Source organism: Alligator mississippiensis, chromosome 2, assembly GCF_030867095.1.
Source record: "Alligator mississippiensis isolate rAllMis1 chromosome 2, rAllMis1, whole genome shotgun sequence".
Lineage (NCBI taxonomy): Eukaryota > Metazoa > Chordata > Crocodylia > Alligatoridae > Alligator > Alligator mississippiensis.
The window spans coordinates 210663173-210680693 of record NC_081825.1 but is presented as its reverse complement, the minus strand read 5'-3'; the positions used below and the strand labels follow the sequence as shown (position 1 = coordinate 210680693).

The 17521-nt window shown below is 40.4% G+C and overlaps 1 protein-coding gene across 8 annotated transcripts in view; it reads left to right on the top strand.

Annotated features, from left to right (window-relative positions):
• The window catches only part of LUZP2 (leucine zipper protein 2), a 433570-nt gene that overhangs the window by 287832 nt on the left and 128217 nt on the right, over positions 1-17521 (top strand). For all 8 annotated transcript variants that reach the window (XM_019477006.2, XM_019477005.2, XM_059722726.1 and 5 more), the window contains 2 exons: positions 3155-3217; positions 9260-9322. In XM_019477006.2, the coding sequence (XP_019332551.2) occupies positions 3155-3217; positions 9260-9322 (126 nt within the window). The remainder of the gene's footprint in view (positions 1-3154; positions 3218-9259; positions 9323-17521) is intronic.

Genomic DNA, 17521 nt, shown 5'->3' with positions numbered 1-17521 from the left:
CACTAGAGCCAGTTGAAGAGTGCCAGTGGCTCACTCAGCAGATCCAGAAGAAGGTGTAGATTCAGTGATAGGAGTGGTACCCTTTACCTGGCTTGGATCGTCATATCTCCCTTTGCCTGCTGCCAGTGGCCAGAAACTGAGCTCACCCTGGTATATGAGGGTCAGGAACTCCCTGGCTGGCCAGTGCTGGGCACACAGTGGGGAGGGTTTGGGGTCCAGGCATAGGGGTTGCATGTCCTCACTTGCAGACATGAGAGCTGAGGTAACTGGTGCTGGGGTCATTGTCAGGTGTAGTATACAGCCGTCTCCAGCAAGCAAGCAAAGAATCCATTGTTTGCTACTCCCAGCACTGTCTCCCTTTCCCAACTTCTCCCTCTTCCCTTTCCACCTTTTGTATTCAAATCATTCACTCTAACTTTATACACTCCTCGATCCATATCCTTTCACTGCATTTGATGAAGTGAACTTATGTTCTTTGTATATTTTATTTAGTTAGTCTATAAGGTACATGCCTACCCTGCCTTCTGCTTGACTTCAGACTAACACTAACACCTAACTACCCCTCTGTGCTCATGAGTTATAGAACAGTCAGCCTAACTTTAATTTCTGAAAAGATAATGAAACACATTTCTTAAACAATCATCTCAAGCAGGGGCAGGCAATTATTTTGGGTAGAGGGCCGCTTACGGAGTTTTGGCAAGCTGTCGAGAGCTGCATGGGTAGCCCTGCCCTTTGAGAGGAGCCCTCCCCTCCCCTTCTCAGTTGCCATCTTGTGACTGGAAGTCCTGCCCCCTAACCTCTGACCTTTGCCACCAGAAGTCCCTCCCCTTGCCTCTGGAAGTACTCCTTTCAGCAAGGGTTTTTGCCATCTTGGAACCAGAAAAATACCAAATTATATTCTAAAAAGCAAATATCTACAGCATTCATTAATTTGATTTCAAAACATATTTTTGTCCTGATTTACATGCCTTTGTGTAGTATACATAAAGATGATTTCACAGTAGCTTAAAATGAAGTCTTACTCTTTTATATTGTTGTGGGGGTGGGGGCATGGAGGGTGGGTATAGGTTTGTGGGGGGCGGTGGGTGTGTGGGGGAGGCTCTGGGTATGTCTGTGGGAGGTGGATATTGTGGGTGTGAGGTGAGGGAGTATGTGGGTGTGTATGTGGATATGTGGGGTGTGGGTGGGTATGAGGTTTGTAGGGGGAGTGTGAGGGGGAGGGTGGCTGGGGTGTGTGAGGGGTGTGGGTGTGGGGGTCTTTGTGTATGGCAGTGTGTAGAGAGGGGTGGGTACATGTGTATGGTGAGGTGTGCATGTGAGATGCACTCTACGAAGACACACACATACTCTCTCTTTCTCTGTCCCTCCCTCCCTCCCTGCACACACACACACACACATCTTTGACAGGCAGCCAGGAGCAGATAAATATTAGTTTTCTAAATGTTTTAGGGGCCCCGTGGGCCAGATAGAATGGTCTGGTAGGCCAGATCCAACCCCCAGGCTGTATTTTGTCCACCCCTGATTTAAAGGATGCTTTAGATGTAGACAGCTAAAGGACACTGAGGTGAGAACAATAGCATAACTCAGGCGGACGACTAGGGCAGTGCTACCTCTGGGGCTGGGGCATGCAAAACCTACTTTTACCACAGCTTATGCCTGGCTAAACCAATGCCACAAACAGTGAGGCAGCTGATGTGGCCCCATGCATAGCCACTATCCAGGACTTGGAGCTGCCCTGTGATGCCTCTGGGTGATAAACCGGCCAAGATAGGTTTGTAAAGAACCAACTGTTCTATGACTCTGAGAATATTCAGAAGGTTGTAACATTTACCAAGCAATTTCTGCTCTCTTCCTTTTCCCTTCTATGTACTGCTTGAAACTGAACTCCTTCAGATTGACAACATCTGAACAGTTTGTCAATTTTCCAAAGATGTCAGTGCATGAAAAATTCATTTCCTTAGTATAAATTATGCAAGTTTAATATTAGAGTAGCTTTGTATTTAATTTTTTTTTGAATCACAAGATCCATTAGTAACTATTCTAGCTTTTTCATGCAGCTCCTTAATGTCCCGCACATAATAAAATATAGATTACAATAGACTACAATATAATAAGAAAGACAGGAAATTGAAATCAAAACAGTGAAAAAGAACTTGGTACACCTTTATTGTAAAGGGTTTGAGAAATGGTGTGTTATGTGTGTTGAATCAAAATGAGCTTAAATGATTTGATCATATCCTCAGCTGGAAAATCACAGTATCCTGTGATTTTAAGTCAGCAAAATTTTAATGATTTGCACCACCAGCTCAGGAAATAGTTCATAATTTTTGTAATTCAGAAGGGGAAAAGCAATTAGAAAAAATAAGAACAACAACAATAATAATGATGATAAATAATTTCCAAGACTAGGTAGTTATATATGCAGTGGATAAATTCTATAAGTCAATAAGTTGACTACTGACTCAAGGACAATATATGTAAAAAGAAAGAATACAGGAAAAAATAGAGGGCAGTATTATCACATCACTGAAACTTTGTTTTATTAAGGATATAATTGGTTTTCAGTGCTCTAAATTAAAAGTGAAATTTAAAACTGCTTTGATAGAAAAACATATTGAATGTGGGATGTGAAACAAAGGAATTCAGTCTGTAATATTTCATATTTTCTGCCAGTTTACATTAAGTAATTTTAAGTACTAAAAGAATCTTTGAATCCAGTCTTTAGGGTTAAAATGGTGAGATGCTGGACAAAATCCTTAACTGTTGGCATAGCTCCTTTACATTCATTGCTGAGTTATGCTAAGTTACAAGGCTCTTCTTGGGAATATCTCCTTTTGCCTTTTTCTTATCTTGTCCAGTCTAAATAAATGTCCTTCAACTTAAGTGGTACAGTGTTTTGAAATGTTATTGTGGACAGTCCTCCTTCTGTGAATAAATGTATTAATCCAAAATTGATAGGCCTTCAGAAGTAGAACAGAAAATGACACTATACCATCATACATTTATTTTGCTTCATGGCTGTTTGTGTCCTCAATAAAATTCTCAGGACTGTATCTATGTATGAAATAAAACCAGCATGTTAAAATATTTAAAAGATTCCTTAATATTTTAGCATTCCTCGGTGTTCTTTTCTAAAACTGTGTTCTTTTCTCAGAACAAAAGCCTGAAAAACAAACTTCTGTCAGGAAACAAGCTTTGTGGTATTCATGCAGAAGAGGTAAGTACATTTTGTTACTGTTCTTATTTTAAAGCACCCAGAGAGGGAACAAGAAAAAATACTGATGTCTGCCATAAAGAATGTCACACAGGGATTCTAGAATATCTAATATACTAGTCAAGTCTATCTGGAGCTGCAGTTCATACAGCACATGCTCCTCTCATCTCCTTTCATGTAGTTACATGAGCATACTAGAATGGACCAGAAAATAAAATGGAGCCCTTAGTTTTGGACAAAGTACAACAATAAGTTTAGGTGTGAAATCATTAAGAGAAATTGTACAGAGAATCTACAGGTAAATCTAAACCGCTGATTTTGCCATTTGTCCCTGATACCAAAAAAATAACTCCATTTCTTAAGTAAGTTTAAAAATTGAATAAAGAATGAAATAATATTAAGATTCAAACATGATATTATTTTAAAACATGTACAGCACTTTAAAATTAGAGTATAATATTACTTCTGTTAAAGAGCTTACAGCTATATGCAAACAATACAAAGGCCTTGCTTCTGCAAACACTTGAACATTTGAATAACTACTCATCTGAGCCATCACATTGGCTACTAGTGTGTGCCTCTCAACTGAGTAAATTTATGCATGGATTCAATTAGCTCCCTTTAGTCAATAGGATGCTCCTGTGGATTAACCTGGGATTCCTGCCACTGTCAAATAACAATCAAATCCCAACCCCTGAAGTTCAGGAATCACTTAAGTGAAGTCAAGTTGAAGTAGAATAGAGTTGCAGAAGCACAAAGCAGAGGTAAATCTTCAATGAATCTGTATTACAGTGCATGATTGCACTGGAGCTCTGAGCAATCATACAGCTCCTCCTACTCTCCCCTATCTGTCTTTCCCGAACAGTTTATGCCTATCCATGACAGTGCACCAGTCATGCTTGCTATCCCACCAAGTCTCTGTTAATCCAATCATGTCATAGTTCTGGGACTTCCAATTCTTCCTGCTTGTTTTCCAAGCTCTGTGCATTTGTGTACAGGCACCTGAGGTAACTAGGCAATTGCCTTACTTTCTCAGGAAGTTCCCATGTAGTCCTCCTCAAAACACACAGCAGAGGACTCATATGGGAGTTATACGTATGGAATTTAAGAAATCTAAATCAGTGTAGTTCATTATGGATCAAGAAATGCCCTTCTGTTCCTAGAAAAACTGAAGAATCTGATGTGCAGGATAATTTCTTTGGTTGTATTTCACAAAGGAGTAGTATTGCGAAGAGGGAAAACTGCCATGGGGATTTTGTGTGTGGCAGGCTTGCCGATGGCAGCCCGGTGCACTGGCTTTGGAAAAGTTTGAAATGATTGGTAGGGTATTTCCCCTTCCCCCAGTAATCAGGTGAAGGCAGGGGAGAAGCTTGCCCCACCCCTACTCTGGGGTGAAGCAAAGAGCTGGACCTGAGAGGGGACCAACACCTCCCTCTCTCTGATTGGTCTGTTTCCAATCCAGGGGCAGAGCTCCTGAAGGGAATAAAAAGGCAGTGTGCCCGGCACATGGGCAGCTGCTTTGAGGGACAAAGAAAAGGGTGGGAGAAGAGTTGGCTGAGCTGGCCAGTGGGGGGCAGAGCAGTAACCCCAGAAGACCCTGAAGACGGATCGTCAGACAGGAGTGACAGGGGGCTGCATTCACCAGCCGCGCCATGAGGGGGCACAGCGTTGGTGCACAGGTGCTGCATGGAGGGTCTGGGAGGGCCTGGGACCCTGGGAGCTACACTAGGTGGCCCAGGTCTCTAACCCCCTGTATGAAGCAGGGTGAGCTGTGCACAGCCGGTGCATGGAGGGTCCAAGAATGGATTGAGACCCCGGTGCTGCACAATGTGGCTCAGGTCCCCTCCCTCAGCATGAGGCTGGACATGTGGTGCACAGCTGGGGCATGGAGGGTCTGGAAGCAGGCCAAGACCCTTGCACTGCACAAGATGACTTGGCTCCCCAACCCTGGCACAAGGCTGGGCTCACAGTGCACAGCTGGTACACAGAGGGCCCGGGAACAGACTGAGACCCCAGCACTGCACCAGGCAGCTCAGGTTTCCAACCCCAGGCACAAGGTACATGGAGTGGTACATGGAGTGGTACACAGGGCCCCCAGCAGGCCGGAGGCTGGAAGAGCCGCAAAGCAGCTGAGGCCTCTCTGCTGAGGGGAGAGACATCTCACCCTGGAAGACAAGGACAGCCTTACTGGGCCCTTGGAGGAGTTATGAGTTGCCTGGGAAGGGGATTCCCACAGGGGAGGAGGGTCTTTCTCCCCCGTGATGAGCAGTTGGGATATTTAGGTTGGTTAAAGGGGCAGCTGGGGTACCTGGGGCCCCCCACTCCCCTCCTCTCATCTAGGGCCACTCCTTCTCATGGAGCATTGCTATTGTTTATTTATTTCCCTTTGGGCCCTGTGTATCATATTTTATAACCCTGTGCCTCAGATTTTGTGAACACGCACCTCATGCTTTGTAGATTCGTATTTCATTAGAGTATAAGATTGCATGACGTTTACTGAGAACTTTGCTTCCCAGATCACTCACCTGCATCCAGAGTATTTGTGTAGGTTATTGCACATAGTTCCCATTTTTTTATATAAATATTCAATTTTTAACTTTTCTTATATATTAATACATGTGTATATAGATAAGTCTTAACACATGTCCTGGCTTTACTCTAGGGGAAAGAGGAAACTGCATGTAGTAGGCAGTTTCACCCCACAGTGCACCTGTCCTGCTAACATTCCCTTCAATTGGAAAGAGAAGTACATAATTGAGTATTAATTGGGCTACATGTGTCTCTTCCTACATGCCAGGTGCTAAGTTTCTCTGTGTCAATGGTGCCCAACTCATCCAGTCCCACAGACAGGATGAGTATACACGGCCAGTGTGTGGGCCAAACCCAGAGTGTGGAGCTAGTCTGCAAGCCAGGTACAGAGCATGGAACATATGATCCATGCAGCTGGAATTTGGTGGTAGCATTAATTGTTGTGGCTTTTGGAGCTGCGGCAGTTGCTGCTTCTCCTGCCACCAATTATCTGGCCCTGTGAGCCAGGTAACATGGCTCAGTGGTCTGCATCCAACCCAGGGGGCTCACCAAAGGTCCAGAAATTTGGCAGCAGGATGATTGGTGGCAGTGTTCCTGCAGCCACAGCAATTAACACTGTCACCACTCACCACACTTCTAAATTTCTGGACCCATGGAGATCCCTGGAGGCCAGAAAATGCAGCTCCATGAGCCAGATCTTGGTCACCCCTGCTTTATGCCACTGGGATGAAGGAAGGTGCATTTGAAGCATAGCAAGACATGCTGGGAAGGAGGAGAGAGAGAGTGTAGTCTGAAACCCAGCCATAACTTCCTGTATTGGATGATGAGTTACCTTAGCAATGATTACAGCCATTAAAGCAATGCAGATAGTTGTGTTTATTTCTTAGGCTAAAGCAGCATATTAGAGGAGATTCATTCTCTGCATATTCTCACATTATTTTCAGATTGATACACAACCTGAAACAACATTAACGTGGGAAGGGGGCATATTTTAATTCTGTGAAATGCCAACTGACCCCTTTGGGGTCAACTCCTGATGTCTTTACTAATTCTGTTCCCTTAAACAATGAGGGATTTTATTTCCCTAAAAACTAAATAAAAATGTAGGGTTTGTTTATGAATTCCAAATAAACTACTAATTTATTAAGCCCATTGTGGCCAACCTAGCTAGCTACATTAAAGCATTAAAAAACACCCATTGACATGTAGAACAATATGAAACATCAGTGAAATTGTTAGACTGCATGGTATAGAATAGTATTGTGTGGTGTGGTATGTCAGGGAATCTCAGTGAATTAACTTCTGGGTTAACTAAACAAGTGTAGTGGTAGATTGTGAACGTGTTTTACTTTTTAAATTCCACAACATTAAGTTTCATGAGTAGCCTTTATGAATATTGTGCTACACTGACCACTCCAGCTAGGATAAAAAAAGTTTCCCACAGAGTCCTTTCTGCCTACCAAGGAATCAGCAATGTAAGAGAAGGAAATACATTGCAGAGTGTATTTGCACTGTTTTGATTAGAAGTAATAGGCAGGATTCAACCAGCATGCTAGCACTGCTTTGGTAGTATCCCCTCACCTTGCTGATTAAATTCTCTTTAGTCTAAGGAATAGTGTTTGTGTATATTCTCCTCTCTTTTGCTCTCCTGAGTGCTTGTTGGCATCCTGCTGTGCTGACCTCACTGTGAAATGGAGGGGCATAAACTACTTATGTTGTCTTGTTACCAGCATAGTGGAGAGCAGAATGCTACTTTATATCCATGAATTATGGCTCTGGAGATAGAGAGTCACATAACCTGGTGTAATTTATATTGGTTTTGCATACCAATGTAAATTACACTGGAGTCAGATACAGACTTACTCTATTTTACGTCCTAGAGTAACGTGAAATAGTTTGCAAGGAGGCAGGGAGAAGGTTATAGCCTCTTTGCCTTTACTAAATTGTTACCCTTGGATGCATATGGGCAACGAGTGAAACTTTGTCTGAGAGCAGATGTAACTTTAAGTCATTTTAAAAGGAGAGAGAGGATTGCTACTCAGGTGTACATGCTAACTGTTATGATGCAACTGTTACATAGGTATGTACCTGTAGAAGTTTAAATGAGCTAAATCACTAACTTTAAATAAAACAGGGTTAAAATTTATACCACTAGAGGAAGTGCAAACATAACATTTACATCATAAAAGCTTATGCCACTATCATTAGATTCTAGTGTTATATCTCTCTATAGCCTTAAAAACATGCTAGAATGTTATCCCTGATTCGTTCAGGAGTAATCTTCCACTGGATTAAGTAACTTTTACCCCAATTTAGGTTTTTGGGGGGCTTTTTTACACCATGGTAATGCCAATTACATAAATACAATATTCAGCATCCTTCAGTCACAAGGGCTTTTTTATCGGACACCAGCCCACTCTTCACTTTCAAATATCTCTTGAAGTCACACATCTCACCACAAATACACAGGATACAGAGGAATGGATTGAGCATATTAATTCTCAGAGATTTTGTGCATGTCAAGCCAGTTACCTCTCACTTGCATTGATCCAATTTCATAAGGCCCGATTTTGTCCTCTGTTATTAGAGTACAATATTGGCATTACTCCAGTTACCATCAGTACCAGTGGTGTATTTGGTATTAAATAGCCATTTTGTAAAATATGTAATCAGTCTTGGGACTCCATACCTACCAAGATAGTACCTTCTGTACAGACGCAGGATCTCTCTCCCACTAGCTGTCCTGCTGGCCCTGTGACTTCTATCTTTTTGGCTTTCTGGTGGACCAGGCTTAGCTGGAGAGGAGTCATCTTAGTCTTGTAACTTGTTGGTTAGGGATACTCTTGGATATAGATGTGAGTTCAAACCCCTTCAGATTAAGAGGGGGTGGGGGGTGGCTAGAACCCAGATCCCTTATCTTGAGCAAGTATTCTAACCACAAATTATTTATGGTGGAGGATGAGCTTTACACAAAATCAGTGTTATCTGTTAGGTAGTTGCCATCATCCATATCGGTATCTTTCTACTTAGTTCATAAATCCTGTTATGACATCTGTGTGTTAAGTGGTGAAGACAAAGTAGAAATCTTATCATACAGATACGTTTTTGCATCTATTGAAACACCCATTCAAATGTATGGGAAATTATATGCCTCTTGGGCAGTAAAGAAACTGCCTGGGGTGGGATCTAAGTGCTTCTCATTAAAATGAGTATGATAGCTGTTGGATTCTGCAGAATGAAGTAGAAGACCAAGAAAAAATTCTGTCTGAAATGGATGAAGCTAGTTTTTGTATGTATTTTAAGTGAAGATTATCATTCAACTTTTCCTTCATTTCAGTAATTAATTTAGACACTGTCCTGTCAAAGGATTTGTATATGTACATCTCCAAAAGGCTATTATATATATTTATAAAATATCTTTCTTTTTCAAGAGCTGAATTCCATTTCCACTGTCAGAACTTTCACAAATTCTTAAATGCAGCTTTAAAAGGCTAATTTATTATCCTTTACTTTCAGTCAAAAAAGATTCAAGCCCAGCTGAAGGAGCTTCGCTATGGGAAAAAGGATTTGATTTTTAAGGTGAGTTTATATCATCAAAGTTGGCTAAGGTATTTACTTATATTCAATATAACAGTGAAATCATCTGACAGTATGATAGCTGCCTTTATTGCTGAAATATTAGAGAGTCATTTCCCTAACTGTCATCATCATGAAAGGAGATCAAAATACTAAAGGACAGGCATGATTCTTGTAATATAATTTCTGAAATCTCCTACTACTTTAATGGCTTTTCCCTCAGACCACTAAACAGACAATGTATGTTGATAAAATGTTTTCTGGGGCAAAGGTAGAGATATTTCAGGGCTTCAAAAATCCTCTATTATGTTCATCCATTATTTAAAATTAAAGCAAAAAAAAGTTTCACTTACAAATATTTACATTCAGATGCCTACATAGAACAATATCCTCATTCCCTGCCAGTGACCCAAATCTCTTCCACTCTTCCACAGATTTTCTGTGATTCCACAGGAAACACTTTTCATCATTTTTGTTAGGCAATAGTTTTATGGCTGCCTGGTGGTTTCTGTTTGATTAACAGTTCTTCTGGTTTATGGCTATGTGCGTTAACTTTTTTAAAGAAAAACCTTCTAATATTGGCAAGTAGAATGCCTTGTGACAAGCTTGGCTAAAAATCTAGAACAGTCTATCTCATGACCTCCTCCTCTTTCTCCTTCTTCTTCCCCAGGAATTTGGGGAGCAAAATTTGATCTAGAAGCCAGGTAAAAACCTTTAAGTCTGATTTTTTCCCCCTAAATTCTGGCAGTTCCACTTGGGGTTTTCCCTAAATTGGTTCCAGAGTTCTAGTTCAGGCCTATCACTAGGAAAAATGCTGAACTTTAGGTTCAGCTTGGATTTTAGGGGAAAGATAGAAGAGGAAAAAGGATGATATTATTTGAACCTAGTTGAGTAGGAAGAGAAAAGGTTTACTTTATTGACCTCTGGCAGTTTATTACTCATCATTTACATTACGTAGGCACCTAGGGGGACTCTGTATCACTAAGAATTGTATGATATTTTAAACAGAAGTTTGCTAATAAAAGGAAAGAAAGTAACAGAACTTTAGGCTAAAGGTCCTCTGTTGTAGGGCAGCAAGGTTAGATGCAAGCAATTAGATTTGGGAAATTCATTAAATGGATTACTGTGTTTATAGTTCAGATTTGGACTACTCTGAATCAAGTGTGAGCTGTAGCATCTTATATGCATACATTGCAGAATGAAGAACATCATGTTCTAGGCTTGGGGTGGGAAGCTTTTCAGTTGTTTTTGCCCATCATCAGATTTCCCAGTCTTAGCAGAGGAGAGTTGGTGTTTCTGATGCTATGCCCTCCTGTTTAAAGGTTATTTTCAGTTCCAAACTTGAGGGACTTTAAACAAGAATGGACTGAATCATTACATTCTTAGCTGCCCTGGCTGCTTAGTCTTCTGCCAGCATCCTGACAATTGTGGTGGTATTTCCTTTTCTTTTTTATGGTTGACATTCCATTCCACAAGAAACTAATTTATCTATTGATCTCAGATATTGAGGATAAGCAACATCCATTATTGTCAGTGTATTTCTGATCCAGTTGCAGCTGTAAGAAGAAAACAAGAGGAGAGAGAAACTCTCTCTCCTCTATTTTTTTTTCTGTGAATCATCTAAAATTAACTTCATTGCAACAAAATATTACTAGATTATAGTAGATAAACTTTTAAAAACTAATAATACTTAGCTCTTATAAATCATTTCATAGTATGCATTTTAAAAACATGACCTAATTAATCTTCATAGAGATCCCAGTGAAGTATGTAAGCACCATAAATATAATTAACATCATTTGACAGATAACCAAGATGAGACATGCAGGCTAAATGTTTTACCCAAAGCCATACAGGGATCCTGCCCTAGCTGGTCTTAGAATTCAGGAATTCCTGGCTCTCAGCCCAGTGCACCATCTAAGTGAGTATTCTTCATGTAAAGTACTTAGACAATTAAGGAAAGAGAAGAAAAGGCCATCTAGCACCAAATTTTCAGATGTGTCCCGTCATTTTATGACTCCAGTTGCATGGCTAATTATCTCAAGTTGGCATTCATTTTTAATTATAATAATACTCCTAGGACCCTGATTTAGCAAAGCATTCTAAACACAGGCTAAACAGCTTTGCTAAATCAAATCCTGTGCATATTTTCAAGCATTTGTAATTTTTTGCCCCTGTCACCTATCTGTATGGTCATACTGCACTTTTTGTTCTGAAAAACAAAATGAGTTTAATTAACATAAGGATAAAATCATTGGTTTCTATATGTAAACCACAAAATGGATATGTAGATCTGAAATAAATTTAGGATACTAAAAAAGAATATTCAGTAATTGCATTCATGATCCAATTTTATACATCTCAGTATTGTTTCTGAATCTTTTGTCTTACCCTTCGTATGAATTGTAATATGTGCAAAATGAGAAAAAAATCATTGTTCCTATCTGAGTACCTATTTTAGCATATCAGTTTGTTTTATGGTGTGTTTTTAAATGATTCTGCTTCACAATTTCAGAAATGCAAATTTCATGTACTGTTTAATCCATTTTACTTTTTTCATTTAAGGTAAAATAATAACTTTCTTCATATAATAAAGAGGATGACATGATAAGAAAAGCTTTGGAAAGTAAAGATAAAACAAAGAGGAACAAGAAAGAATTTTAAAGTGCTACTGGCTGAAATTATGAACGTATGTGGTTTAGTTCCCTTGACCAGTAGGGCCAATCTTTTTGGCAGATGTGCCACAAAGTAACTCCACACTATCCCAGGATGTGTCTACATTAGACATTTACTGTGGAGCAAAATAATTTAGCTCCACAGTAAATATTTCAGTGTCTACATGTGTACCCCTGTTAGTGCACAGGAAACTAATAACAAGTACTATCCTGCTTCAGAGTGTTTCTTCATGTGCAGCAGCACACATGTAGATGCTGACCTGGCTGGCTAGGGCACAAAGGTGCTTCAGTGCGGGAGCTATCGCCAGCTAGCCCCATGCTGAAGCACCATCATGACCCAGTCAGCCCCTCCACAGCACATGGAGCTGGATTGGAGTAACCCTGGGCTGGCAGGCTGACCCCCCTGGGCTCCCTGTCAGCCAGGGCTGCTCCAACCCTGCTCAGTGTGCTGCAGTCTGGCTGCATGTGTAAGCTGTGCACACCCAGGAGCAATAAGCTCTAGAGTTTATAGCTATGCAGAGATGACCTGATCAGGGTGCAGGGCCCAGGACAAATCAGCCTGTGTGGGACCCCACCCCAAGACATGAGGAAGCCAGCAGTGGATTTGGTGGGAGGGGTGTCAGTCTGATCCCTTTCCTCTTCCCAATCTGCTGCTCTGCTTTCTACACTCTGGCCGACACTCCCTGCCTGATCTGTTGTCTGCTTGTTGTTTCATGCCCTATCTGCCATCTTTGGTCTGTCACATGCCACACACAAAGGCTGTCCAAGGCACTTGACGTACATGTGCCTCAGGTTGGCTACCCCTGCCCAAGACCTTCCTGATAATTTCTACTGGTACCTTTTAATTACTTGAAAAAGATTTATTGCTTAGGATAATTCTGGCTATACATTCCTGCGAACTGAAATCATTCATCCAGAGAATACATTCATCCTGGCAATGGCAGTATAAACTCTGTTTGCCTAGTTAATTTAGTACAGAAGCTCTCAACCTTTTCAGACCCAAGGCATTCCTTGGAAATGCCAGCTCTTAGTTTTTACTAGGTTTTTGACTATAGAAAAGCCATACGGTAATTTTTCTGTTGTGAAAAACTTAGAAAGACCACAGTAGGTCAGAATGTTTTTAACACTGTAGATTCCTATTTCAAATCTCTGGGTGCATCTTGTGAGTTGTATTTGCACACCTAATAGTGCTAATGTTGAGGGGCACCCTGTACCACTCTAGAAAACATCTCAAGGTACCCCAGGGTGCTGCAGCATCCTGCTTGAGAATCACTGCTTTAGTATAACAGAAAAGCATCATATGCATAGCTATTTGTATCATATGCATAGCATATGCGTAGCAACCCCATTTGGCAACTGGCATGTGACAGGCTATGCTGACCACCATAGGTGGCAGTGGGGGTGGGGTTTGAGGGGAACAGAAGCCTTACTTGCTTGGGCTTTCTGCACTGGGAGAGCAACTACTGCTGCCACTGCTTCTCCCACTGCTGCTGCCATTGCTGCTGTTTCTCCCATAACAGCTGGTCTCCCTGTTCAGAGAGTTTGGGTAATCACAGTGAAGAATGAGAAAGTCTGGCAGCAGCAATCCCATAGAATGCGATTCTTGGGAGCTGCTCCTGGGGACCCATTTGCTTCCTCCCTCCCCAGATACGCTACTGGGCTTAGGGCTGTGAAAAGAAAACTTCTCAGAAGGAGAGCACCATTCCACTCACTCCCCAGATGTACTGCTGGCTGTGGGGCTGTGCTGCCACTGCTATGATAAAGACTCCCCAGGGGATTTTGGCACACCCTTATAGCACTAGCCTAGGGTTGGTGCCCTGCCCTCCCAACCCTCCCCTTCTTCCACCCCTTACTCACTGGTTATACTTCTTCCCATCGGCATACATTTCTGAAAAAATCCATCTGTGTTTCTGTGAGGTGGACACTGTACACCAAGAACTAGATTCATTCTATATTATTTTATGAATCCAATATTACCATTCAGTCAACACTTAATAGATTTCATAGACATTAGGGCTGGAAGAGACCTCATAAAAGCATCAGGCCCAATGATCCACATTGCCACTGTGGAGAGTTTAAGGGACTGGGAACCTCACTTGTCTGTTTGGGTAGACACCCCCAAAAAAACAGGATTACAGGCATTGTTTCCAAAAGAATCTGCAATGAGGAGGGTTTTTTTTCAAGAAAGCCTTTCTATTTGTGGCATGCCTAAATTGAGCATGCACACGTTTCAGAGCTTTCCTAAATCAAGCCTTTAAAGATCAGCATTTTGTATTTAATTTCATTTCCAAACTGTCTTTGCTGCACAAAATGCTGTCCTGTCAGGAAATACATTATGTGGAGGCATGAGGGGTTTTTTGTTTGGTTTGTTTTTTTTACCCTTTCTGCTCTTACAGTAAAATTCTGAGAGAGAAATATGTAAAAGTAGTGTACAACAAGTTGGCTGCATGCAGCAGATTCCTCCCCCTAAAGTAAAATTGATCCTACTACATGTGGGGTTGTGTTTCTTTACTTATTAAAAGTCATTAATTACATGCCACAGTAAACCTGTTTCCAAGAGCTGGAAAATACTGCTGTGACATAGAGGACATGCTTTTGCATTCCCTAGGAAAAAAGAGGTAGAAGTCATAAAATATTTCACACCAGAGAAGTGATGCATTTGCCATTAAATTTAAATTGTCATTTTTATCTAGAAATGACAAATCTGAACATCAGATTTAATATATTTGAAATTGCTTTTGCTTTTTTAAAGGCATGTTTTGCAAAAAAAATCAGATTATTTCAGTAAAACACCACAGAAGAGCTGAATATAATGGCAGACCTATGATTGAACCATTTTATGACAGGACATTTTATGACAGAGGTCAGCTGAACTGGCCTTCAATGTTCCCTTATTGATTTACACTTTAAAACTGTCTTTAAATATTTAACTACACTGTGGGACATTTCTGTTTCCATGAAGAAACATACTGCTTTCATTTAATGTATTCATAACTTATGCATTATGCCTGGTATTTTATCCTTCTAACAGACTATTATGCAGCCGAGATTGACCACTCCCATGGTCTTTTCACAGACATCTCCAAGTGACAGCTCCAAAGTCTGCATTATGCAAGAATGCAATCCTACTCTTGAGTTTATCCCAATTTGTAGAGAGGGTCTTCAGTCTATTGTATCCCTTCTTATCAAGTATGTTTTCTCAGAAGGATCAAGAGAGTTCAGCCCTACTATAGACCCTTTGGGAGCTGAGAACAGTCTGCAAAGACAGGAGAATTAAATAGTTTTGTTTTTTTTTTTCCAGAGATAGCATAATAAGAAAAACTATGAGATTCAATTTTTCTTCCCTAATGGTCAAAATTTGACAACATTGACTTTAATGAAGATTAAAAAAATAGATATAGAAGCTAAACAATAATTGCAATACACTAACTACTAACACTTACTTATATCTGGAAGCACTAATCTAAAAAAGATTACAGTTTCATTGTAGAAGAGCTATTAATATATTGTTTGTGAAAATAACGGTTGAAGAGTCATGTAATTCTGTGAATATGGGCTAAGGGCATTAGATATGACAAAAACTCCTTTTACAAATTGATCTCATCTTCAGCAAAAATGATGTGCCTGGGTGAAAACAACCCATCTTTGTAAGTAATAAATAACTAACTGAAAAGCCCAGAATCTTAAAAAAAAAAAAGTGTGTGTGTGTGTGGAGGGGGGGAAGTCTTTAATGAAAAAATATGTTTCTTTTTTGAGATTATATATAAAGATTGTTTGTTTAACTTGAGATTAAGTATTCAACTAAACCATTCAAATGTATGCATTTTCTTGATAGTTAAATTTCTGGACCTTTTAAATCCTGGGGATAAAAATTAATCCCACTTTATCTCTGTTTTTACCTACTATTTTTGTGTTTTTCTTGTGATATAGTTGTATCATTTTCATCTTTCTTTAGAGTCTTAAAGTCTTACATTGATGGAAAAAAAGTTGGATGAAAGATGACAGAGAAAAAAAATACAGTGCATGCACAATTCAGTGCATCAGGAGAATTCTCTGAACTAACAGTCGTAGAATACTGTCAGATATTATCTTCATAAACAAATTAATGAGAAATACTGCATGGTTAATGACCTACAGAAATGCTCTTCAACTATCTGTGTAGCCTTGGGATAAAAAAACTGGAAATGATTTTGAAATGTTGGGGTTCTTTCTGTGTGGTATGTAGCAGGTTTTATAATACTCATCACTCGCAGCAGACCTCAGTGATTCCAGAAATATGTATCACACTGGTGGCTCATGCTCATTTTATGGTCAGCTATGGCCCGTCTTGACCCTTTCAAATGTTGTGCTGAGCCTGTAAGTTTGTTGTGGGTTTTTCCTCCTGAGATGGAGTACTTTACACTTCTCGGTGTTGAACAGCACCTGGTTCTGGTCTGCCCATCTAACTAATTTGTCTAGGTCAGGCTACCCTGATGCGTGGCCCCACTTCTGCATAGCTTGGTGTCATTGGGGAACTTTGCCAGTGTGCTTTTCATCCCCACATCCAGATCATTGATTGTAGATGTTGAAAAGCACTGGTCCAAGTACCAAACCCAGTGGGATGCCACTGGCTATCTTCACCAGGTCTACACAGATCTATTAGTATTCTCTGGGTCTGACCCCACAGCCAGTTTCATAACAATCTGACTGTTGAATTGTTGAGTCCGTAGTCCCCTAGTTTTACCTTGACAGCCTCATGGGACATCAAGTCAAAGGCCTTCCTAAAGTCCAAGTTAATGATGTCAACTTTATCATGCTTATCCAAGTGGTGAGTAACCTATTTGTAGAAGGAGATGAGGTTAGCCAGACATGACCTACCCATGACAAAACAGTGCTGGCTGTTATTCATTATTTGACCTTCTACTAACTTACCACATATGGACTCCTTGAGAAGTTTTTCAAGGATTTTTCCTGGGATTGAGGTCAAGCTAATCAGCCTGTAGTTCCCTGGGTCCTCTCTCCTCCCCTTCTTAAAGATGGGCACAACATCAGCTCTCCTCCAGGTTTCTGGGACCTCTCCTGAGCAAATTATCTAGAACTGTTTTCTTATTACGGAAAGAAAAAAATAAAAAGAAACAACCACACAAGTTAATGACTACTTCAGTTACTCTCTTCTGTGTGTCTCTTTGTAGAGAGATTTTGACAGAGACTACATCCTTGAAAGTGAGACTACTTTTGGAGGAAACTGCAGAAACTTTTCCCCAAAGTAGTTAGTAGGTCATAGTTTCAATGTAACTTAGATAACTTTAATAAATTATAGGTGGACAAAATAATGTCATAGTGAAGCATGTTTGGTATATCATGCATCAACAGAACAATTTACAGTTGGGCAAAAAGATGAATAATCTTAATTATCTTGTGGAACAAAATAAATATTGAATTAATCCTCAAAAGAAAACTTTCAGGGTATTCTCCTGAGACAGACAAGACAATAAATATTAAGCATATTAAATCACACTTTTTCTGTTTACTAAAATATAGTATATGG